Below are 24,616 nucleotides of genomic sequence, written 5' to 3'. Positions count from 1 at the left end.
TGCGATAACTGTTTTGCATAGCACATGCCTCCCGACCCTTGTGTTTCAAGGGCTCTAAGGAGGCAGTAGTGCTCTAGCAAATTTTAGGATCAGATATATTTTATACATCGTATCATTCTTTTCAAATGCATCCTAACGTTCATAGTACAGGTCACATGTCACGGCCATAACCTTATTATACACGTTTTACGCAATTTAGAGCGACTATATTTAAGGCCCCTTTACAGCCACGCCACACCAACTTCATAGAACTCATAGCTACAGTGCGAACTCATTACCAACAGTATGGCGCTCTTTGGCCATACATGGTCCTTGCGCCATTAAACACCAAACATTCACTCAGAGCTAGTGAGGGACGTGAGATTCAACGCCTGCGCGAGACCACTTGGCAGGAAAAGCAACGACGCATATATGACGCTCGTCACCCCGATGCCCACTTTAACCCTGGTGATATTGCGCTTCTTTGGAAACCAGCACGGCGAGTTGGCTTTTTTGAGCAGCTGATTTCGCCCTACTGAGGCCCATACCGTGTCTTGCCTCAAGTGACGACGTGGCTTACGGGTCGCAACTGTTGATACCTGCACTCGCGATCTTCCTCTGATATCGTTCACGTCGCTTGACTGAAGTAATATCACTCGAAGCTACCAAGCGGCGGGACAGCACCTTCGCCTCTGGGGGTCATGCTACGAAGCGTTGCAGCGAACGATGATGAGGGGAATGACGAAGACGACGATCACGGATATTCGCGCGCACGAACTTCATCTTGTATGCCTGCGTTTTGCCTGTTGTATATGTTTCAGTGACAGTGTCTTGGCGCAGGTGATATCGACACAATGAACAACGTGTTGCCCTTGCGGTTTCTCGCACGCCGGCAGGTACGAGACGCCCGTCGCGGAGCTGTGACCCTTTATCAATGACGGCAGAAGCTTTTCGGCAGCACTTCTGCTTTATAATATGATCGAAAATGTATTTCCCAACGACGTGAGTTGCAGCACAATTTAAAAATGAAATAAAACATGCCACACTTTCTTTTCAGTTTATCTTACCTAACGCGGTCGTAGTCTACCCTAGTCAGTGCGCAGAAGCCGTACTGCGGCCAATTCACTCGAAAACAACACACTCGAGCCGCTCTGCACTCGCAGCGTGCGCTCGCGCTGGTGTTGCGAAGCGTTCGAAAACGCGTGTTGACAGCGCATGATGACGTCACGGCTCAGCAGTAGCTTGCATTATTCAACGTGCCTATCAGCGAGGCATGCTGAAAGTAGTCATCGCAGAATGCACCCCCAGTTCTGGGCAATAGCACCGAGTGACTAGGCTGTTACGTAGCATTATTTTAAATCTTTTTAAATGTGTGTGTTTCTCTAATTTCCTAATAAATGGAAACTCACACTGATAATATTTTTGACCTCTTCATTAGCAAGCTTCTAAAAATATACTTAACTAGTGATGATGATTTCAATCTCTCGGTGAGCAAGTTTGAATCATGTATAGAATGTATAACACTCTCCAGTAAGAGGCACAAGAAAATACAGAGCTTTCAGAATCAGTTTTCAATATGTCTTTTTTTTAAATGTCTGATTTCTGGTGCCACTTTCACTAAACTTACTTTTACAGTGTGACCTCCTTCTGTATACCTCTACCTAGCTTTACAGTACCTTTATGTAATAATAAAAAGAATTATTGAAAAAACTGAGGCGTGAGCGTTGTGGCTATTATTTGCATGGCCTTTGCCCTTGGCAGCTACTTAAACAGCTACAAAAAAACAATAGAGGCAGATAATTTGTGTCTCGTGATTACGGCTCATTAACATCGCAATCGTGTGGTAACAGTAGCAGCCGTATGTCAGGGGATGGCCTTCAATCATCGCATTTACGATCTCATGCACAGAAGGGTGATAACTGCAAGAAACAGTCGGCAGTTGTTCGCGCATAATTTTAGGTTTCGACTTGGTGCGATTTTATTACTCACCAGTGCACTTCGAAAGTCCTACCACAAGTCCAACATGCACAACTGAGCATTCTCACGGTATTTAGTACACTTGTTCAAAATTGAGCCCCTTCAGAATATCGGGGGGTTCGCAGTAAAGATCGCAAAGGATTTCCTACTTGAAAAGTAGTGCCGAACCTTCAAAATATATCTAGGAATATGGCCAAGACGCTGATCTGTGAGCAGTGCTATCTGGAGCGCGAAGTTAAACAAAAAGCAGCTTCTACAGAGTTTCCTCTAGGGCTAGCTCGTACCTGGTACTTACGATGCTAAAGCAATGTGTATGTTTCTTTCTCTTGGGTTTGTCGCTCTGTATTTGTTCTAAAACCAACCATTCGCAGGCCAATAATTCACAGCCTACGTTTTCCACACAGCGTTTAAGAACTGCCTCTCAGCATGGTATGGGCAACGTGCTTGTGGGAAACGTATTTTTTGAAAATATTTTCACTACAATTTTTTCTATGTAGACAACATTACAAGGAGCACTCGATAAGCCGGCTTTGTAAATATATTATATGTATTAAATGTCTTGCAACCTATATATTGCGGAACCCCAAATAGGTTTCTAGAATTTATGACGGCTCCTTACATCCCTGAACATGGCTTATGTTGGTAAATCTTTGCTCAGATACCTGAAAAGTGGTTATGCTCCTGTTGTAATAAGAATGTTAATAACAAGCTGGATACGCCTACATAAAACAAAAACAAAACAGAGGCCAGAACGAACTGAGAAAATCGTTCACCAAAAATGAACGGGTGAAACCAATTGTGGGTTGGCGACATGTCTACTGTTGTATATTTTTATTTATTGCAGGTGAACAATGCTGGTATGACCATGCAAGGTACAATTGATAGCACTACGACGCAAGACTACAACCGCATCTGGGGCACAAACTTTCAGGGCCCGCTTTGCATGATGAAGAACGCTCTTCCATACTTGCGTAAAACCAAAGGTATGGATTAGATTGTTCCCGGCGGGGTAGGGGCGAGGCGAGGACATTTACTCCTTTGTATTAAAATCTGTTGATGTTAATGACTTCAGTTAGCCTTGTCTGCTTAAGGCAATCTCATGCACCACGAAGGTATTATTATATGCAATAAATATTGTTACGGTGAAGTGAAGGAAGACGTTGAATTGGACTAGGGAGAAAGACGAAGTCTGGCGGTTGCCTGAACGCCATATCCATCATTTGTAAATATAAGTTATTTTACACTCGTGGGCCTGCTTTCCTCCCGCAACATTTTGGTGGAAGGTGCGGGGTACCACCACGGAACTTCGCAGCGGACGTCATCTACCTGCTGCCACAATGGCAAATCAACCGACACAAGCGACAACGCCTCGGCAGCCCGTGCCCACGGTCATCCTCACTCACCCACGGGACCCGGGAACATTTTGTGGCACGGACAACGTCGACGTCGAGGACTGGCTTACGATGTACGAGCGAGTGTGCGACAACAACAGGTGGGATCCTACAATGATGCTTGCAAACGTAATATTTTATCTGAAGGGAACTGCGAAGCAATGGTATGACACACATGAAGCTGACCTAACGAGCTGGGATGTTTGCAAAGAAAAAATGCGAGACCTGTTCGGCAGACCTGTCGGTCGTCAGCTGGCAGCTAAAAAAGAACTTGCGTGCCGCGCTCAGACGTCCACAGAATCCTATGTCGTGTACATACAGGATGTGCTGGCCCTCTGTTGCAAGGCTGATGACAACATGACCGAGGAAGACAAGATTGGCCATATATTGAAAGGTATTGCAGACGATGCCTTCAATCTCTTGATGTGTAAGGATTGTGCCACTGTGGATGCAATTATTAAGGAGTGCCGGCGCTTCGAACAAGCGAAGGGCCGCCGCGTCACTCAAACTTTCGACCGGTTGCCCAATACCGCCGCGACATCTTCTTGCGAAGACCCGCCGCGGTTCGTTCAGCCCGCAGGACCGGAAGAAATAACGCGCATCGTTCGCCGTGAGCTTGAGGCCATGGCCCCGGCTCCCGTTCGTTCAGACTGTCGGGAAAGCGTACCCGCTATCTCCCTTATACAAGCAGTCGTTCGGGAGGAAATAGCAAGTTTGGGCATTCCATCTCTCTGCTCAGTCTGCCATACCAACACCTACCAAATTTCTCCGACCGCTCGCTCCCGGACGCAAAGCTTTCCACCACTCCGTCGCAACCCAGCTGAATGGCGCACAGCGGATGATAAACCCATCTGTTTTAATTGTTCCGGTATTGGACACATCGCCCGTCATTGCCGCAACCACTGGTCGTCGCCTCCTCGGTGGTCGTCTCCGAGTCACTACAGCCAAGTACCCGACAATCGCACTTTCTCGCCCTATACGCCGACTAGGAACATCAACGCCGACAGTGCTCCACCAAGATCCAGCCGATCCCCGTCTCCGCAAGGTCGTAGGTCCCGTTCGCCTCTCGTTCACCGCTCTTCGTCCCCTTCTGCAACCGGTCGCTTCGCTTCGGGAAACTAGGCGGTGCAGCTCCCGGAGGTGAAGCTGCAACTCCGACCCGGCCCACAAATCCTCTATTGACCCTGCCTACATGTGGAAACCTGCTGGACATTGAAGTCGATGGCGTTCCTGTTAGATCTCTCGTTGATACAGGAGCGCAGCTTTCAGTTATGAGCGCTGCTCTCCGCCGCCGGCTCAAAAAGGTTCTGACCCCCGCCGTACCGTGCACCGTGCGAGTCGCCGATGGGAGTACGTCACCTGTCCTTGGAATGTGCACAGCACGTGTGACCATTGGGGGCCATTATACCGTTGTTCTATTTATCGTCCTTGAACACTGCCCACACGACCTAATTCTCGGCCTCGACTTCCTTTCGAAACACTCTGCCCAAATTGACTGCTCCGCAGGTGTTGTACAGTTGGACCTGCCGCTTCCTGCCGACGCAACCACTTGTGCTCCACACCGCTTATGTGCTGCTGAATTTGCAAGGCTGTCTCCACAGGCTGCTACAAATGTCCTGCTGACGCCCTGTCCTCCCGTACCTGATGGCGAGTACGTCCTGTCGCCGCTTACTGACGTGGTTTTGTCGCGTAATATTGCCCTACCGAGCACCTTAATTCGGATCCGCGAAAACTGCGCTCGCGTGCCCATCCTCAATTTTGGGTTCTCGTCACATGTTTTGCCACACGGTATCGCCATAGCGCATATCACTCCTTTGGAAGAATTTCAGATTTCTTTTTTGACCTCTGAATCCTTCCTCAGTACGAACGCACCTTTGTCATCCACTCCTTCGTACTCGACGCCTGCGGACGATGTTTCTAAGATGATCTCCCCCGACCTTCCTTCCGAGCAAACAACAGCTCTTCGTCATCTCCTGTCATCTTATCGGGACATCTTTGATTTGGACGACCGTCCACTTGGCCAGACATCTGTTGTCACGCATCGCATCAACACCGGTGACGCCAGCCCCATTCATAGGCGGCCATATCGTGTCTCGGCAACAGAAAGGGCCATCATACAGAAAGAAGTAGACAGGATGATGGACAAGGACATCATTGAACCCTCCAGTAGCCCGTGGGCATCACCGGTTGTCTTAGTAAAGAAAAAAGATAACTCGTGGCGCTTCTGCGTTGACTACCGTCACCTCAACCGGATAACAAAGAAGGATGTTTATCCCTTGCCTCGCATTGATGACGCTCTTGACTGCCTTCACGGATCCCAATACTTTTCATCAATTGACCTCCGCTCCGGCTATTGGCAGATTAGCGTCGATGAGATGGACCGCGAGAAAACCGCCTTTGTCACACCGGACGGTCTGTACCAATTTAAAGTCATGCCCTTTGGATTATGCAATGCGCCAGCTACATTCGAGCGCATGATGGACTCTCTCTTGCGCGGCTTGAAGTGGTCTACATGCCTGTGTTACCTCGACGATGTGATTGTGTTTTCGCCGAACTTTGAGAGCCACCTGCGGCGCCTCACAACCATACTCTCCGTGTTTCGCAGGGCTGGCCTTCAGCTAAACTCCTCCAAGTGCCATTTCGGTCGCCGTGAAATTAACATGCTTGGTCATCTCGTCAACGCCGCCGGAATCCAACCTGATCCACAGAAAGTTCACGCCGTGCGAAATTTTCCTGTACCTTGTTCAACGAACGATGTCCGTAGTTTTCTGGGCTTATGCTCTTATTTTCGGCGATTTGTGAAAAATTTTGCGGACATCGCTCACCCTCTCACTGACCTTCTTAAGAAAGACGCCTCTTTCTCTTGGGGACCGCTACAGCAGAAAGCCTTCTCTACCCTGATTGAGCGGCTTACCACTTCCCCGATTCTCTCCCACTTTCACCCTTCTGCGCCCACTGAAGTACGAACTGACGCGAGTGGTCATGGCATCGGCGCTGTCCTCGCTCAGCGTCAACAGGGCCAAGACCGTGTCATCGCTTACGCTAGCCGCCGCCTTTCCACGCCCGAGCGAAATTACTCCATTACTGAGAGAGAATGTCTCGCGCTCGTATGGGCGGTCACGAAATTTCGCCCGTACCTTTTCGGTCGGAGCTTCTGCGTTGTCACCGACCATCACGCCCTCTGCTGGCTCTCCTCTTTGAAGGACCCAACTGGACGACTTGCACGTTGGGCATTGCGCCTACAAGAATATACATTTTCTATTATATATAAGTCAGGACGCCTGCATAAAGACGCTGACTGCCTGTCCCGCAATCCCGTGGATCAACCGGACGATACCGATGCAGACTCGGACATCAGTATTCTGTCCCTCTCCGGCTTCCTCCACATTGGCGACGAGCAGCGCAAGGATCCTGTTCTTCGAACACTTATGGAACGCCTAAGCTCCTCGCCCAATGACCCGTCCCTTCGGATGTTCACTTTGCGCGATGGAACTTTATACCGTCGTAGCGTTCGTCCTGACGGCCCGGAGCTCCTCCTAGTCGTCCCCAAGCACCTTCGACTCACCGTGCTCCAGCAACTTCATGACGCTCCTACTGCTGGACATCTGGGCGTCACTCGTACTTACGACCACCTGCGGCGCCGCTTCTTCTGGCCTGGCATTTATCGCTCTGTGCGCCGTTATGTCGCTTCTTGCGACCTGTGTCAGCGCCGGAAGACGCCTGCTATGCCTCCCGCTGGTTTGCTTCAACCCATTGATATACCTACAGAGCCCTTCTTCCGTGTGGGCCTCGACCTCCTTGGTCCGTTTCCAATTTCCATCAAAGGAAACAAATGGATTGCTGTAGCAACCGATTATGCCACTAGATATGCCATCGCACGAGCCCTGCCAACCAGCTGCGCTACAGATGTCGCCGACTTCTTACTAAAAGACGTCATCCTGCACCACGGCGCCCCTCGCCAGTTGCTGACGGATCGCGGCCGCTACTTTCTATCGAAGGTCATTGATGATCTGCTCCGCTCCTGTTCTACAGAACATCGGATTGCTACCGCGTACCACCCTCAAACGAACGGCCTCACCGAGCGACTCAACCGCACACTCACTGAAATGCTCGCCATGTACGTTTCCAACGATCACCGCGACTGGGACGTCGCTTTACCATACGTCACTTTCGCATACAACTCGTCCCGTCACGACACTGCCGGATTTTCACCATTTTTCCTTTTGTACGGCCGCGACCCCACCTTGCCTTTTGACACGTTGCTACCTTCCGCAGTACAGTCACCCAGCACTGCTTACGCTCGCGATGCTATTGACTTAGCCGCCCAGGCCCGAGATGTCGCCCGTCATCGCCTCACAGTCTCGCAAGCTTCTCAAAAGCGACGCTACGACCTTCGGCACCGAGACCACCATTTTTCACCTGGTTCCCTTGTCCTTCTCTGGACGCCTTCACGTCGTGTCGGCTTGTCGGAAAAATTACTGTCCCGTTTTTCTGGTCCGTACCAGATCTTACGCCAACTGTCCGACGTGACCTACGAGATCGCCCCACTCGGTCAGCCTTCCGTGCCTCCCAACTTAACCAGTGATGTTGTTCACGTCACCAGGCTCAAGCCCTATGTCCCCCCAATAAGTGAGGCTGTTTAACTTGCACCGGGACGGAGCTCCCCCACCGGGAGGGTGATGTTACGGTGAAGTGAAGGAAGACGTTGAATTGGACTAGGGAGAAAGACGAAGTCTGGCGGTTGCCTGAACGCCATATCCATCATTTGTAAATATAAGTTATTTTACACTCGTGGGCCTGCTTTCCTCCCGCAACAATATTTAATGGCCAAACGAACTCAGTCCGAGAGGAAATGTGACACACTGTGGTAAGTGTTCAGGAAGTAGAAGAGTGTAGTGTCATCTTCTGCATCGAATAAACCGGCAAGCTGGGCGAGTTGGGTGATTGAACATGTTCCTATGGGTGGGCAGCGCAACCCGGACGAAGGACGAGGGGAAGTACACAATACGAGCGCAGACTGACAACTGGGTTATTTTTTCAAGCAACGCACTATAATGTACAGAAAATGAAAACACGTGCAAAGCGACGTTTACAAGGGTGTTAGCCTATCTTGCCATTCAAAAAATCAGTTTCTTTATCCTCCAGAGTGATAGAGGTCTGGCTGACGCATGCGGCTAGTTCACATGCAGGAAGTAGGCCTCTACGATCTTGCGGTTGATGTTATTCCTGTTTTTATACAGTATTTCCAGTTGTTGAAACATGGTTTCGCATAAGCAAACTCCACAATGCGCGGCCAGATTAGAACATTTTTTCATTCCTGATCGCAACTTGGTACTCCTTAAGGCGAATGTTAAGGCAGCGTTCCGTCTGCCCAAAGTACGTTTTGCTGCACGAAAGTGGAATGACGTAGACCACTCACACGGCCTAATGCAGTGCACTTCCCAACAATCTCTCGTGTTGGGCAGTTAGGCCTTTTTATTATAGTTATATAAAACCCAGAAACACGTTTCTAAGATAACCACTGGACCGATCTTAATGAACGTTGTTGCATTTCAGAGAGAAAGCAAAATTCTAGTTACTGTAGCAAGCATAATTTCCGTATAATGGCTGAATATTGTGAACATCTTTTGAAATCTTGAAAGTTCGAGAAAATAGCATGAAGTTTACAAAAATAATTGTTCTCCATCAAGAACAAAAGTCGCGGCTCTTTCTCAGCGGCATCCATTAGACCATTAAAGCGGACAAATATGATATGCCAATTTATAGCTTACGTGGGCTTGCTACGTGGTGTACAAGAGTTCTGCAAAAGCTGCACTTCCGTAATACTGATGTTTGTTTTCTAATTCAGGAAAAACGGCTGGATTTCGGCCGCTTTAGATGTATTCTTAGTTGCAATTGACAGAATTGCGATATCGTTTTTCAATGCTGAGTTTCAGAGTTGTAAACTTGATTGTTTCGTTTTCTGAGAAGTTGCAATGTTTGCAAATCTTCAATAAAAAATTGACGACCTAAATGAGAAATTTGAAATAAACCGTCACCAGATTTAAAATTCCTATATTCGCGGCAACAAAGTCGTCATATTTGGTGCAGTTGTTGTGGAGAAAAGCGAGTTCAGCTTTAAAAGGTATTTAGATAGGAGCTCCTGAGCTAAAGCTTCCTGTGATGGTTGTGGTCCACTTTATACAAGCCAACACTCAATGCACGTTATACTGGTATGACTATTTCACCGGCATGTGGTTTTCGCTAACATAAATCACATGGATTACCTTGCCCATGTTTTTATCTTTTTGATATCTTTCTGCAATAAAGAGCAAAGGGCTGCAGGTATCACCTAACCAATTACCCATGGCTCATTTCTCGTTTAAGGCGTGCCTGCTGAACTTTTAACTCCTTGTGACAAATTTTATGATTAAATAGGAAATGTTTATCAATGAGGTGCTCGTCATTCGATTCAGTTTATGTAGTAATGCGGGAGGTCAAGTAGGTGAAAGGTTTGGACGCACGAAACCCCAGCGGATACGATGGTCGCTGAAGACTGTAAAGATAACTGCTTCCTATAAGACATCGGTGAAAGCGCTATGCTCTTTCATTGAGGGCTGTGGCCGTTGACAAGTTTCGATGACCATTCTTGCTTGATGTTAGTTATTTCTTGTCGATCGCTTATACTGTATACGTACGTTCATAAAGAACACCTCATACGATGTCGTGCCGATGGCCCGCGCCGGCTGCGATGATCACTGATGCGCTAAATCTCTTGCAGGTAGCATCGTGAATATTTCAAGTGTTGCGTCGACGATTGTGGTGAGTGATCCTTATGGAAATATCAGTATTTACTTGAAGAATAGATTGGCTCTCCTGGGCCTCGTACGCTGTCTTCTACCTGAAAGTCTCACACCGGTTATATGCACCAGCAGCAGTTTACGGAGAAAATAATATTGTAAAACGAAAGCTGGCGTACATTTCTGCGACGCAATCTTGAATGCCGAAATGTCTCCGTCAATGACAACGATTCACTACTTCGCACACTACGATCCAAAAAAATGCCGGCTCAGTAGCAAAGATGGATGATGCAACTCGTGGGAGCAGTGTTCGGCTACGCTAGATAAAGTATAGTAGAATGGACTGAGGACTTAAATCGGTGAAGCATAAGGTTAAGTATGTATATTTCGATTCTCTAGTCGGAGTCTTTGAAATCCCATTAGAGCAACGTTCGAAACATATCGCCCGGAGATTACCTTCATTGTCGTGTTCTGCTTTACAAACACGGTACATATTTTTTTAATGGATCCGCAAACAGTGACCTTGAACTCATAACCAGCAGAAAAACTATGAAGGCTGTTTACTAAGTATGTAATTGCTCGTTTTAATCTTCGCGTCGTCAGGTGGCGCTAGACGGTGAACTGCCGCGTTTCGCCCCAGCATCGCGAATAATACTTCAGTACATTGCTCTTTCATAGTTATCTGCAAAAGCATTGTTAGCATTCATAAGGCTCGTTTTTGGTAATGGGGCACAGATCGGTTGCGACGACGAAGCACGAAGCAACGTGGACAAATTGCGGGTCGTTTGCGTCGCGCTGCGTTCGTGTTTCGTCTACTCAATGTCCTCTGTGCAGTTGAAAAGATGACGTACACAGCAAAAGACCCCACGGCCCAGAACGTCCACCTTACTGCAATGTATCTATTTTTCTATCGCTTTCTGGACAGGTCAAAGGTTTCACCCCTTACTGTTTGACCAAAGTAGCACTGGATCACCTGTCACGATGCGCTGCTTTAGGTGAGTGGCGTGGTTCTTCAGCGAATTGTGCAAATTGAGCAGAAGTTTGGCGGCACATTTTATTGCAGTGGCGCAGACAACCACACCTTTTGTAGAAAACCAAGAGAACAATCAGCTTTCCCGTGAACTTCAGTAATTCTCACGAAGAGAAATGCGCTCGTGCAGTATCGCGTTGTAGAGCGCGTTTCTCAAAGGTGTCATTATTCAAAAGACCTGCGCAAACAACATGGACACAGAGAGAGAAGACAGAGTCTTCTCTGTCTGTGTCCCTGTTATTTGCGCTAGTCTTTTGATTATTCATGACACACCAACTAGCCCAGCTTTCTGCCTTGATCTCAAAGCTTTCGCGTTCACAAAAGCCCGGCTAATGCTTTATTTTTTATGGTTGTCCGATTACAGGAAAACGTCCCTGGCCCTATATACCCGTACTTTTCAGAACATTAGCCTTGCTTCCATTCGCCAAAGCAAGAAGGCCATTTTATTATACAAAGCCCCTTCATTTGCGTTGCTTCCTCTCATCACTACTGTAACGTTAATTCGAGGAAATGGCGTAATGCCTTGGGAAAACTGAAATTTCGCGACTATCGCACTTTCATATATCTAGAATCACAGAGAAAAGGAGCTTTCAGTATCGACAAGGTATCTATCAGTGGCGCGTGAAACAGATTGTCTGGAAGACTGTTAGGAATTCTACAACGGCGCTTTTTTTACGTAGTACTACGCTAGCTTTGACAAAACGCTTTGATTGCAGTAAACTAAACGAAGTCACGTCGTTAAAATTAAAAAAATTCGAGAGCCATACTACTCTGAAGGTGGATGACCAAAGAAGTTTTATGGATGACATAATGAAAAAACAGATACATAAATGTATTGCTGTTGTTTATTATTTTACGCAATTTACTATAGCTTTGAAGTCACTATGGTAGACGTCCAAGGGTTCGGCGACGGCGATGGGCAGATTCTTGGCGAAAGTTACTTTCAAACACGAGCGCCGCGTGGGCGTTGGCACCACGGGACCGGTGTAGCGCTGTTGCCCGAAGCGTTCGAGCATAAACGAGGGCAGCCAATTGCCTTCTGGCCACGTTGAAGTCGCCAACGACGAGGACTGGTGTTTAAACGTCATTGGGCGGGTCGAGCAGCGATCCGAAGTGGCCGTTCATAAAGCCCTCGATGTCGCGCTTGGAAGAGGCAGGGCGAACGTACACGGCGGCAATGACCACCCCGTCGGCGGTCTTCACGGCATGCATGTCGGCACAACACATCGCGTTTTCCAGTTCTTGTGTAGTGAGCGAAACGTCGTACCGGCCGATCGTGGCGGCTACGTCATTCCTCACGTATATTGCAATTCCGCCATCTAGCGAGTCGACTCGACAGGCGCACGCCACGCCGGTGTTTTCTCTTCAACGAAGAAATCCGACCACGTCTCGGAGAGAAACAGGAGGGAAATCCGACGGAGTAGGGCGCAGTGGACCACGTCCTTAGTGTGCATGCGCAGCGACCTGACGTTGAGAGTCGCCAGCGAGAAGATATATTGCGAGCCGGCGAGTCCAGGCGCACGCGCTTTGGTGACGGTGGGAAGGTGGTGGTTATCTAGACGCCGAAACTCGCCCAGCACGTCGCGGTCCACGTTCTCTCGTATGTGGCAGATGGTGTGACATCCTTTGGCTTTGGTCAGGTGTAGCCGTTTGACGTCCGTGCGCTTCGTGAGGGCGGCGTAGACCAGCTTTGAGGGACGTAAATTGAATCCAAAGGCGGGCAGCATCGCACGCGTTTCCCTCCCGGTATTGGATGTCCTGCAACGCGCCGACTGAGCCGTTGACGAGTCCGCCTGTGGCGTCGATGTTCAATGTGAGCATGTAGGGCTTGCCGCGGGTGAGCACGATCGCGTGTCGAAGATTGCCCATTACTCTGTGCGTCATGCGTGCCACCTCGGCACGCGTCAAAACGGGTCAGCTGTGGAAGACTACGATGCTCGAACCATTTGCTAAGGATGATTATTGATGATTATTGTGGTGGTGGTGAGGAGGATGATAGTTTCCGCTTGTCAATAATTGACCAATGGCTCATACCGTCTTAAGCAATGAGCGGCAACGGAGCCACCTGTGGAAGGAGACGACAAACCCGTGAGCAGTGGGACGAGCAAGTTCCCGCGGTTGTGGAGAGGGGCGCCAACGAGCTAGTTCACGGGTCGCTCGTAGATGACGGATGGGGGCAATGCCCTAGCAATATGCAGCGTCGCTGAGAAACATTGCGCAGAAAATGCTATATATATATATATATATATATATATATATATATATATATATATATATATATATATATATATATATATATATAGAACTCAGCTCAGCTAGAGAACTCTAATTGCGGAACCTGAGTGAATAAGGAAAAAAAATCATTCCGGCATATTTATTTAGCTTGTCGCATGCATAGGTATACGAGGACATAGGTTTTGTGCCTGCGGGTTTAGCTTTTGTGAAGAACAATAAAGATGTTGTCAACCTGCAGTGTACACTGTAAACCCATCTGCACTCTAACAGTGTTTTTTGTCTCGAATTCACACCCTTGTATCCGTAATGGTGAGATTTATGAACCAAAAAAGATGTATTTATAGAGTTTATGACCGTTAAAGATGTAAATTCGTTCACATAGTATTATACAAGACTGCAGGAGCATTAGTAGAGTAACGACCCTACTAAAAAATCCTATTTGTTTTCAAACGGGTTTCATCAAATAGGGTTATGGAACGGGACCCCGTTTGATCCTGTTCAGTCCTGACCTGTTTAAATCCCGTTTATTCCCGTTTAAACCTGACCCGTTTAAATCCTGTTTAAACCTGACCCGTTTAAATCCTGTTTAATCCTGACCCGTTTGAATCCTGTTTAATCCTGACCCGTTTAATCCCGTCCTATCTAACCCAGACCTGTTTGGCCCTGTTCAGACCTATTTTTTGCTACATCCATACCAGGTCCTTTCAGAATGGATTGATGTTGCTTAATATAATGTACTCTTTACACCTATTTTGTACACTTGTGTATTTGCGATCAGCATTGAAGAGAAGTAGATCTGCATTAGGTTCGCAACAAGAATGCCACTTTCATATGTAGGTTTGCCTGGTACATTGCTTGATACGAAGATGAACACAATTTTCGGCATAAATTGATTAGCACTACCAACACTGATGTGATACATCATGAACAAGTTTTGTATGACCCACGAGTACGTTCTCTATGTATGACCTACAAGAAAATGCACCCTGAAGAAGATTGTACCTCATTTTCATATTTACTACAAGTATGCAAATGTAATTCTTGCAAGTTTAGTATATGTTCGATTACTTGTACTCGTCTTAATGCAGTGCTTTTTGCTGTAATGGTTTGTTCACAAATCCACAGTAAAGCATAATTTTGGGGTGAAAAATGTCAGGCAAAGTATTGGCATGTACTTGTAAGTGAAAAAGACAAGTATACTTTACGTAGGTATTTCTGTACACCCACTTGAGCTTTCATTAAGCCTGAAGTCCTCCGGCTTAAATAAAAGCATGTCATAAATGTCCCAAGCACTGTTTATTGGACCTTCTAATGGTATTTCGATGCATCCAGTCTGCCGAGAGAAGACCGCTGGAGTGGGTTGCTTGGGTGAGAGCGAGCAGGGCACCTGAAAAAGTAAAGCCAATAATTTATCTTGACTCATGCAACAGGTTAGCACATAGGCAAATTTGCCTATGTTCTCACAGATAAGAAAGGTTCAGCATTCCGGTCATAAAAGATAATGAATAAATCTTATTGAAAAATATGTGGTTTCATGCACTGCCGATGTTTCAAGGGAACATGGATTACTGTGGGAGAATAAGCTGTCATAATTAGCAGGCGATTGAAGCAAGTCTTATAAGAAAAAGATGGACACATCGTTTGATTAACAATAACTACTAGTATTGAAGCAACAGAATACAAACATGAAATACTTTTAAAAACAACACCGACAGGTTGAGATAATAAATTATTCAGAAACTAAACCCTTCTGCCAGCAAAATACCGCAGTGTACTGGCTTTGACATTGCGCTGCTCAGGCAGAGGGCATGGGATTGAATCCTGGCCACAATGGCTGCATTTAGATGGTCGGGAAATGCCAAAACCCCTATGTAAGCTCTATTGGGTACACGTTAAAGGAGACTAGGGATCCCACCAACTTCAAGTTATAAAAACCGGGGTAAATTTCGAGATAAGCAAACTCACAAAAGTAGAAGGCCCTGGCCATGCGAAGACCATATAAAGCCTTTTAAGGTAGGTGCCAGCAGCCGCTAAATTTCTTGCAATAGCGAAACATAGCAGAAGCGGTATTTTGGCGTAGATCACTTTTGCAAGGTATTTAACAATTTGACACCCGACATGTTGTGCATCTACGGGCAACAGCAATTCTGGCATAGATCATAGCAAACACTGTTGCAACTAGGTATACATAGACACATAGGTATAGGTACAGTCGCCGACTGATTTTCCGGACATGATTACTCGGTCTGCTTCACAGCATCGCCATTCTCCCCATGGACCATAATGTATAACAACTTCCAAAAATTCGGACGCCTTGCAACCTCTCGTCTGATTTTTCGGACAATCCTTGAGCCAACTTGATCGAGAGCACCATGCACCGACTCTGACCGTTGCATGGTTCTACTTGCTGAACGCCATTTTTGTTTTGAACGGAGCCTCCTTGCTGCCCCACGAAGTGGCGCTACTGCAAATCCCTGCTCATCATCATCGTTTCTGCCTGGTTTGTAGCTACAGCAGTTCCGGTCTCAGCTTAGTATGCAATGTCAAGACAATCCAGCAGCTGATTTGTTTGTTTCTTCGTGCACGACGCTGCAAGTAGGCCAGGTTTTTTGTTTGTGCAACTGATGTCGGCGTGACGATGTTTGACGAAGCAAGATGGGCCAATTCATTTCACTAATATTTAGAATAGCTACCTGTAAGCACCACCTACCTTTCAACAACGTTTGCAAAGCAAAAACCTCATCCTGAAAATCTGCACATGAAGAAATCGGCAGCATCATCAGCGTGGGGCCTCAAGATAATTCGGCAAGCCAAGAAATTACTGACAGCATGAGTGCAATCATGCCAACAGGAAATCAGTGGCTGAATAATGCACCTTCTACCACTTGGTAGACAGTGCATTTTCGCAAGGCCCTAACTATGGCAGATCATTGTTCAGGAGTTCCCAAATGCACAACTCTATGCCATTTTCATGCTGACTCTAGGGAAGCACCTCTGCACAGTTGCAAGAAAAAAAGCTAGATGCCCCAAGAGAAATGAGCCCACTCAAGCCATGGAAGTTATGTTTACCTTGTCTTCCTACAACTACTCTAAACCTAGGACTGCTGTTTTGCACAAGGGAACAAACGTCAACATTGGTGCCTCGCCCAACACAAGTGGTCTGCGCCGTAGAAGGTGCCATCAGTCAGCCCACAGATGAGGCCCACACCAGTGCTGTCAGTGTGCTGTACAAATTGCAGAAGCACAGCCTACAAGCTTGTCTGCCTTAGTGTGATCGCAATAATGAACGAAAACCAACGAATCAAGTTTGTTTCGTGCTGAGAACAGTTGCCTCATGCTGGATTTTCCTACAATTCTTTATAAGCACAGATAATGCTTGGTTTGTTGTGTAGGCATGTAAATAATGAAAAAGCCTGCATCACTATCTCTGAAAAAAAAAATCATGTAAGAAAGCACGTACAGTACACAGGTGCAGTGTCTATCACATACCATTTCGTGCAGTAGAGGCTGCATCGGATAAACCGGCCAATGTATAAATGACTGGCAGCGTGACCAAGCAAACTTGATGCGTGGGTCAGTTAGCAGTGGTAGTGCACTACTCTCGGTGCACATGCACCTATGTTTGAAAGCTGCTTGATCGTGACAAAATATAAAGACAAAAGCGCTGGAGAGATATCTGAGGCTTTTCTTATATGTATGACGAGGAACCTAGCACTAGCTCCCCATGCAGAGAATTACTAGGCAGTGAGACTGCTTCATATCAATGTAAAACAAGTGTCACACTCACCATGTGATGCGTCCTTTTTGTTTCTGTGCAAACAATATGTATTCAGATCTATTCTCCCCCCTTTCACCTTTTGCACAATATTACTGTGCGAGCTATAATACTGAACTGTTAGTAGCACTCTGTCCTGTTGCCTCCTTTCTTTCCTTGTGAATTGCGTGCTAAATACGGCTTTTTTTAGTGAAAGAGCACTAGTTTAACGCATAAACTAGCGCCATGGCACTTTGCAATAAAGGACTGTTGTAATTCTCTAAAAATATGTCCATGCAGAACAGTGTCAAAAGAACGCCTTAAAGAAAGAACATGAGTGTATCTATCATAAAGACCAATCCTTGTCTTTTTTCCTTAACATAATTTTCAATACCGATATTAAAGTACAAGCTCACCATATTATATCACCTTGTCAATGAAGCAAGGCACAATGGCGCCCAACTGTCGCGGGACCAACTTGGATGTGGAGATCAGCGCAGATCAGCAACATAGCATGGTCTGCTTACACTCCTTCTCCAGGTCCAGCCATACCTATAGCAGCTACAAAACAAGTGAGCTTAGAATCACAAGCGAAACAATATAAAAAGTGACGCTGAACAAAGCAACTTTCGTTAGGCATAAATAGGATCGAAATGCTGACATTATGCACATAAGTAACTTCACTTTGAGCAACAAAGCATCCAATTTAAGAAAGATATGTATGAGCTATCTATGTGAGAAAGATCAATCGAACGCCGTCTATTTGCTATACCCCTCCCCTTATGCATGGATGTCTCCCTGACTGAGTGAGCTGGGCTGATCTCAGGTATAGTGTAATTAAAGGGTGTCACTTGGTGGGCCAATCCCGATACCATTGCATGACTTGTGCAATAATTTTAATGTGTATTGTAATGCTGGCCATCCTGCAGGCACTGCAACATTATAGCACCCATAAGGCTAATGGTATTACCTGATAAGGTTAACTAATAAGTGTCCCCAGAAGCATAACTCGGCATGTATACTCGGAGGCCATTATTATAAGAGAAGCAATAACAGAGGTGAAGCTTTATCTTGTGCCATATGCAAAATGGCCGAGCACGCCCAGCTTTTGGTTACATTCTCACTTGTGACCACTGCAACAGGCTGACTAACATGCGTAACCAGCAGTTTGTAGGACCACATTTTCATAACCTGCATTTTTTTTAGATCTGAAGAGATCAGCTTCAAGCTCCATGCTGTGCTGCACTCAAGAAGCATTATAAACTGGCAACATTTAAATGCTATGCTGCATGGTTTGTTGCATGCTTTAGGAATTTACTTATTTATTATACACATAGCTCATAGGCTCCAGTTGGAGAATTGCATGCGGTGGCAAGAAACCAAATTCTCAACTAACAAGGAGAACATTCAACAAAACAAGTCAGACCAAAGAAAAAAAAAATAACGTACTCTCATAATGAGACTATGTATCTGGCAGCTAGCTTATAAAAAAAGACAATTAACCCCCCGTGGTTGCTCAGTGGCTATGGTGTCGGGCTGCTGAGCACGAGGTCGCGGGATCGAATCCGGGCCACGGTGGCCGCATTCCGATGGGGGCGAAATGCGAAAACACCCGTGTACTTAGATTTAGGTGCACGGTAAAGAACCCCAGGTGGTCAAAATTTCCGGAGTCCTCCACTACGGCGTGCCTCATAATCAGAAAGTGGTTTTGGCACGTAAAACCCCAAATATTATTATAAAAAGACAATTAGGAATATTTTACTACTGGTAGCGCTTTAGGGGATGGAATGTAGAATTCCAAGCATCATACACTTTTAAGCCACCTTTCGTGGCTTTTTGTTTTGAAGTTGTTTGTTTGAAGTGTTTTGAAGTGTTTTGTTACAGTAATGTAACACAATAATGGAATGCACAACAGTGAATACTTAGAAAAATGTAATTAAGAACATGGAGTCTATGTGGGCACAGATGTTAGAATTCTACATGAAAGCACAATAATAAAGGTGGGCAGAGCATTTATGCTTCTGTCGGGCAACCTACAGCAAGACATACAGGTAAAAGGATATGCATGCCTCACAACACAGTCCCTAAAAATATATGTCACAATACAGTGAGTAGGTATATCATGCTTATCTACAATAGCCCCTAATTATATTTACCTCAGAGGGGGCTACCTATGTAACTTGATCAAACTGAAGGTGGGCCAAATTCTAAATATACGATTCAAGTAGACAGAAAATGGACGTTATGAATATGGCATCTACAGCAAAAGTGTTGTACATTATCGTTGTACATTATGTCATACCTGCCAACCTGTGAACATAATATTTTGTAAAAATGCTGCAGACACTAAATTCTTTGTCGGGGACATAGCACACATTATTTTAAAGCTTGCTCTCAGCACCCGCATTGTTGCATACTCACACACATTATTAATAAAGGGAAAATCGCACATCCACCCACTCGCAGCAATTGCTACAAAAGAAACCCGTACGGATTCCTCGAAAGGAAAGCCTCACAGTTGAAAAAAAGAAACCGTCCAGGTCCGGGACCACTGTCTTTCCGGGACAGCCGCTTTACAATCTAAGATAACCAGGCGGCTAGCAGATGGCCGGGCGAATTCGAATTTGTCGACAACATGAAGCAAAGGCAAGAGTCTGACGTAATAGTTCTGCGGAAACACGTAAGGTGTAGAGAGGTAATTAATAAAGGGGAAAAAATATTACGTCAAACCCTTGCCTTTGCTTCGCGTTGTCAACTAATTCGACTTCGCCCTGCCATGTGCTAGCCACCTGGTTATCTCAGATGGTAGAGTGGCTGCATCGGAAAGGTGGTAGTCCGGGGTTCGAGTCCCGGACCAGGACGAATTTTTCTTCAACTGTGCGGCTTTCCTTTGTAGCAAATGCTATGAGCGGGTGGATGTCTGATTTTCCCTTCAATAATTACTTCTCTCCACCTCGTGTGTTTGCGCAGAACTATTACGTCACACACACATTATCAACCATTATTTAACTTGTAGTGCAGCACAAAAAGCAGCAGCGAACTTGAAACCAGTAACTGACAACTTTGTTTTCTTTTTTTAGATTACAGAGCTTTTTCAGCGTGTTTGCTGCTGCCGCTTTACGCTGCTCCATGAATTTATCTGACCAAACTTCCCTAAAGCAAGTGTCCCTCTGATGTTCAGATATTGCATCGCTAATAATAAACCAGTACCATTACAATTTATTTTTTACATGCATTTTAACAATGTCATGCCCTTAATCTCTCAACAGCTTTAAAACATCTTAACCAACACAACTTCATTGTCTTTCTAAAGTGACATTCATAAAATTGTAAAATGAGCCCACATTTGTAAACCCACGAAAAATTCAGGAGAGTTTCCAAACATGGATGATACCAACAAAATCTGCAGCTCGTGTAAGTGGCAGCAACTGCTTTGCACGCACCTTGTCACAGCATGCTCATCAGGTACTTTGCCGTGCTGTTGAGGCTGCAGAAGTGCCGCAGGTGCATATGTGGAGGTGCCTCTGGTTCACAAAATCTTGTCATCCCTAAACAATAATAAATGCCTAATTTATTGTAATCCCTGCAACCAACTGCAAACTTGTGATATAAAAAGATCACGTCATATTTTGAAAAAAAGTCTCATACAACCAGTTACATGAAGCTGCAACTGGTTGTGCAAATATCTGACCGTAACATCACAGGCGGTTAAATAACACGTAAATCGAACTGTAGCAAACATGAATCTACTATGAAAAGGTTCACACAAACGTACAGCTGTATAACGTGAAATGTGAGTTGTACTATCAAAAAATTCCTTAGGACATGAAAAGCGTTCCAAAACCTAATTTGTTTATGCGGCGCAACAAAGCACTGCTCCCAAAGGACGATGCGCTCAAAATTTCAACAGACCACCTCTTTTTCTGGAGAGACAATACAGAAAAGAGAAAGATTTTTCGATTAAAAAGAAACATTGCTTTTGTAATTTCGGCTTCTCTGCAAGATCGGAACCCTTTACAAGTACACGAAAACACACAGAACACTAATACACGTCATCTGACGACACTCTATAAACAGACGAATTTCCATACAAGCTGAAAATCTGGCCATGCGTCGATGAAGAAATCGGGTGCTATCTCGCGCAGCTGTTAGCTGTGAAGACGACACATCGACGTACTACTTCTGGAAATGCCTATACCATTTCTCAATGAAAAATTATGTACACAAACAGTAACTTTCTTTGCTTGAATTTTTGTGCCCATTTAGATAAAAGAACCACCCGCGCTAGCGTGCTTCATAGGTGAAAGTAAATAAACCACAGATAGAGCTGTTGGTAACATGAATACGTTTTAGGGCAATTTCCATGGAACTTTTTGCTAAATGTGCACTGCGACATGAAGAACAACCATTTGAAAAGCACATTTATAATTCTTGCTGCTTTACTCATTCGGATTCGGTTGTTGTACGGATCTTGCGATACGTACAAGAACGCACACTTCACGAACCAGAGACAGGAAGAATGCGCGCAAGCGCCGGACTTACCTTTCTAGGCGTACTCGGAAAACGCTCCTTTTAGCGTCACAGGTGCCGCGGCATTGACTGCACCAACGGTCCTTCCGGCGCACACACTGTTGAATTGCGGATCAACTACAGGACGTAAGAGCACAATTTTCACCAAATTCTTCCGTACAGTGTGATACGATGCGAGAGTGCCAGAGGAGGAGATCCTTTTCGTGAGCCCGGAACAAAGAAAGTGGCGAAGGCTCATACCTTCGACATCGGCGCACCACACGAAGGATACTGCGGGCTACATTACGCGGTCCCAGGGGTTTTGTGATTCTCAATGAATACAAAATGCACCACAATTACTCTCGGCACAGCGTACACACGATTAAACAACTGCATCGGACGGCGTCAATGCAGCGCGCACTCACATGTAGCTAATACCTGTGTCACACGGGCACATTTGGAAGGCCTTCCAGTCAACGGCCTTTGAAACGCCACAACTCTATCGACTCAAAGGAGCTGTCACGCTGCTACACGGCACTTTTGAAAGGCCGTTGAGTAGTTCAGGCGTTTCTCGCACAATTTTGTGGCGCTGCGGATCTTTATTTTCGTTTTCATGTCACGAAAAGTTAAACAACATTAAAACCATTTAAAAGCACTATAATTTCTTTTATATTTGTTTATACACTAAAAAAAAGTTTGTCTCTTCATTGCCATACATATATGTTTAGTTGTTAAGTTGTTGAGTAGCGAAACTGCGGCAACGTTTGCGCTGCTCGATGCGGCTGTCGTTCTGGTGTGTGTTCGCACATGTCAAGTGGCAAAAACAGTTTATTGAATAATGAATAACACTCATATATAGTATTTCAAGAGCATTTGGTTTCATTTGTTCTTTCTAACCGTGAGTACGAGCACAATGTGAACGAGAAGGCATGTTCGCGCTGTTTCCGCTTCCGTTGCTCAAAGGCCATCGAGATTTCGATAGAGTTGTAAGGTGCTCCGTTGACTCGATAGACCATTGACTCGGCAGCCTTCGAAACGGCCCGTGTAGCAGCTCGAACTTGACCTTTGAGTCAAATGACTATCGGTTGGAAGGCCCTCCAAACGCCCGTGTGACACGGGTATAAGGCTGAAGACGGCAAAATAATATCACCTGTAACTTTACCGGCGCTACCTGTGCTGCCATCTGTAGGCCGCCACCGAAAGCGACCGTGCTTTCGGTGATCTCATGGATGGTGACGGCGTTGTATTTCGATGTTATGCGAGTCGTACAGCGTCTTGTACGACGTGTTTCAGCAACGTTGCTTTCAATAGAGAGGACAGCAATGTGCGTATACGCCGTATAGACGTCCCACCCACTTGAATAACACAACAGGAAATTTTCAGTCTGTCGTATTTTGGGACGTTGTGACTGTCGTTCTGTTCTCTGTAGTGTGACGTCTTGTAGTCGAAAATTCTGTAGCTTCTGATCAATATATTTGATTAAAAATTGACAGAGACCTCTTTAAGGTTAAGAAAAATTATTAATACAAAAAAAAGAAAGTCGAAAAAAAAAGCTTTCGCACAGGATTTGAACTGCGGACCTCACGATTCCGAGGCAAGCATCTTACCACCGCACCACGCCGAACACGCCCACACCTCGACTAGGTTAGCAATATAAATCTCTCTCTGGGTTGCTGTTTACATTTACATTTTAAAAGCCAAGATGCGCTTTCACTTCACCGGTCGCGTCAACTGCCGTATCTCTATATGCGCAAAAGTGTTGCTACCATCGACAGGTACATCGTGGAATGCTAGAACATCAATTTTGCTGTAACGATATCCATATTTCATAAGATATTCAGAAATAGACAACGGTGACCGGGGACACTGAAGGTTTTTACTGCTAATTTCGACACTTGTCTCTTGCTCTTTACACTTTTGAGCTCGCATATAATTCGTGCGTTCAATGCAAAATAGCTACATAAACACTCGTGGGTGAGTCTTGATCCGGACAGTATACTGGCTTCTCACGGCAGCGCTGTACCAGATTAATGAGACCCGAGCGAGAAAGCTTTTCACGCAACTTTGTGGAACAATCCAAAACTTCTTTTCCGCTTCGCATAAGCTTGTGCAATATTTCTGGGAAATTAACTAATGTGTCAGTGTAACCGCACATGTAAGTCCACAGGACTGTGTGCCCCATCTTACCAAATAAAACAAAGCGGATACGCAGCCATTCCCGCAGATGGTATGATTTTGATCAGCGGCCGATTTTGAGGAGGCCGGTAGCGCGTTGCTGGTGCCGCGTCGTCACGGCACAATTATAACAATTGGCCACGTCGACTTTAATACCGGTGTCGGTGCTATCAGTATTGCCGGCTTCAGAGAAGCACGATTGAATACCGCGCAAGAGAAAAGTGCAGTGTACACCACCGATGCGAAGCTGACATTTTAAAGGGCCGCGACGGAAAGTGCTTCTGTTGCGACTTCAGAACTCTTGGCCGTCGCGACCGAATGTTTCTGTTGCGACGTCAGAATTGCTGTCGTAACGTCAGAAATGTCTGTCGCAGCTACAGAAACGTTAGGAACTTCTGTCGTACAACAGAAATTTCTGTATTTGCAGCAGGAATTCCTGTTGTCTTTTTCAACTGGGCAGGACCGGGAATCGGTTTGAAATTCGCAGCTAGCATATCGCAGTTTGGTCTGTGAATGTTCCGAGGTGTTCACGCAATTTCTGTAGAGCTTGATAATGGCCCAATTTAGCACTAGGGGTTAAATTGTCAGGATGTCGAACAATAAAAAAGCTCCTCCCCAGTTATATTCAAGCATTAAACTGGTATGCATGATGCCATCCAGTATAGTTGCCACAAAGCTCCAGATTAAACCAGCTTTTGTGACAAACAGGCGACCCTATATAGTGCCACTGCGTCCAGTATAAGCCAGTTTAGTTGCAAACAGGGCTCCTGTTAAGACCCATTTCTGC

General features: G+C 45.8%; 1 protein-coding gene and 1 long non-coding RNA gene across 2 annotated transcripts in view; one reads left to right on the top strand and one right to left on the bottom strand.

Moving 5' to 3' along the window:
• LOC135912786 (meso-2,3-butanediol dehydrogenase-like) overlaps positions 1–24,616 on the top strand; it is an 82,095-nt gene that overhangs the window by 45,309 nt on the left and 12,170 nt on the right. Inside the window, exons 4-6 of the mRNA XM_065445335.2 lie at positions 2,801–2,939; positions 10,108–10,148; positions 11,052–11,121. Of these exons, the coding sequence (XP_065301407.1) occupies positions 2,801–2,939; positions 10,108–10,148; positions 11,052–11,121 (250 nt within the window). The remainder of the gene's footprint in view (positions 1–2,800; positions 2,940–10,107; positions 10,149–11,051; positions 11,122–24,616) is intronic.
• LOC135912788 (uncharacterized) lies at positions 14,669–22,108 on the bottom strand. Its single transcript, XR_010567773.2, has 4 exons — positions 21,688–22,108; positions 20,589–20,693; positions 17,562–17,706; positions 14,669–14,778 (listed from the first exon to the last, which is right to left on the bottom strand). It is a non-coding gene; the product is annotated as an uncharacterized lncRNA (long non-coding RNA).

Source organism: Dermacentor albipictus, chromosome 2 (assembly GCF_038994185.2).
Source record: "Dermacentor albipictus isolate Rhodes 1998 colony chromosome 2, USDA_Dalb.pri_finalv2, whole genome shotgun sequence".
In the NCBI taxonomy this organism is placed as follows: domain Eukaryota; kingdom Metazoa; phylum Arthropoda; class Arachnida; order Ixodida; family Ixodidae; genus Dermacentor; species Dermacentor albipictus.
Note: the sequence above shows the minus strand (reverse complement) of the source record. Positions and strands in the feature narration are given on the sequence as shown.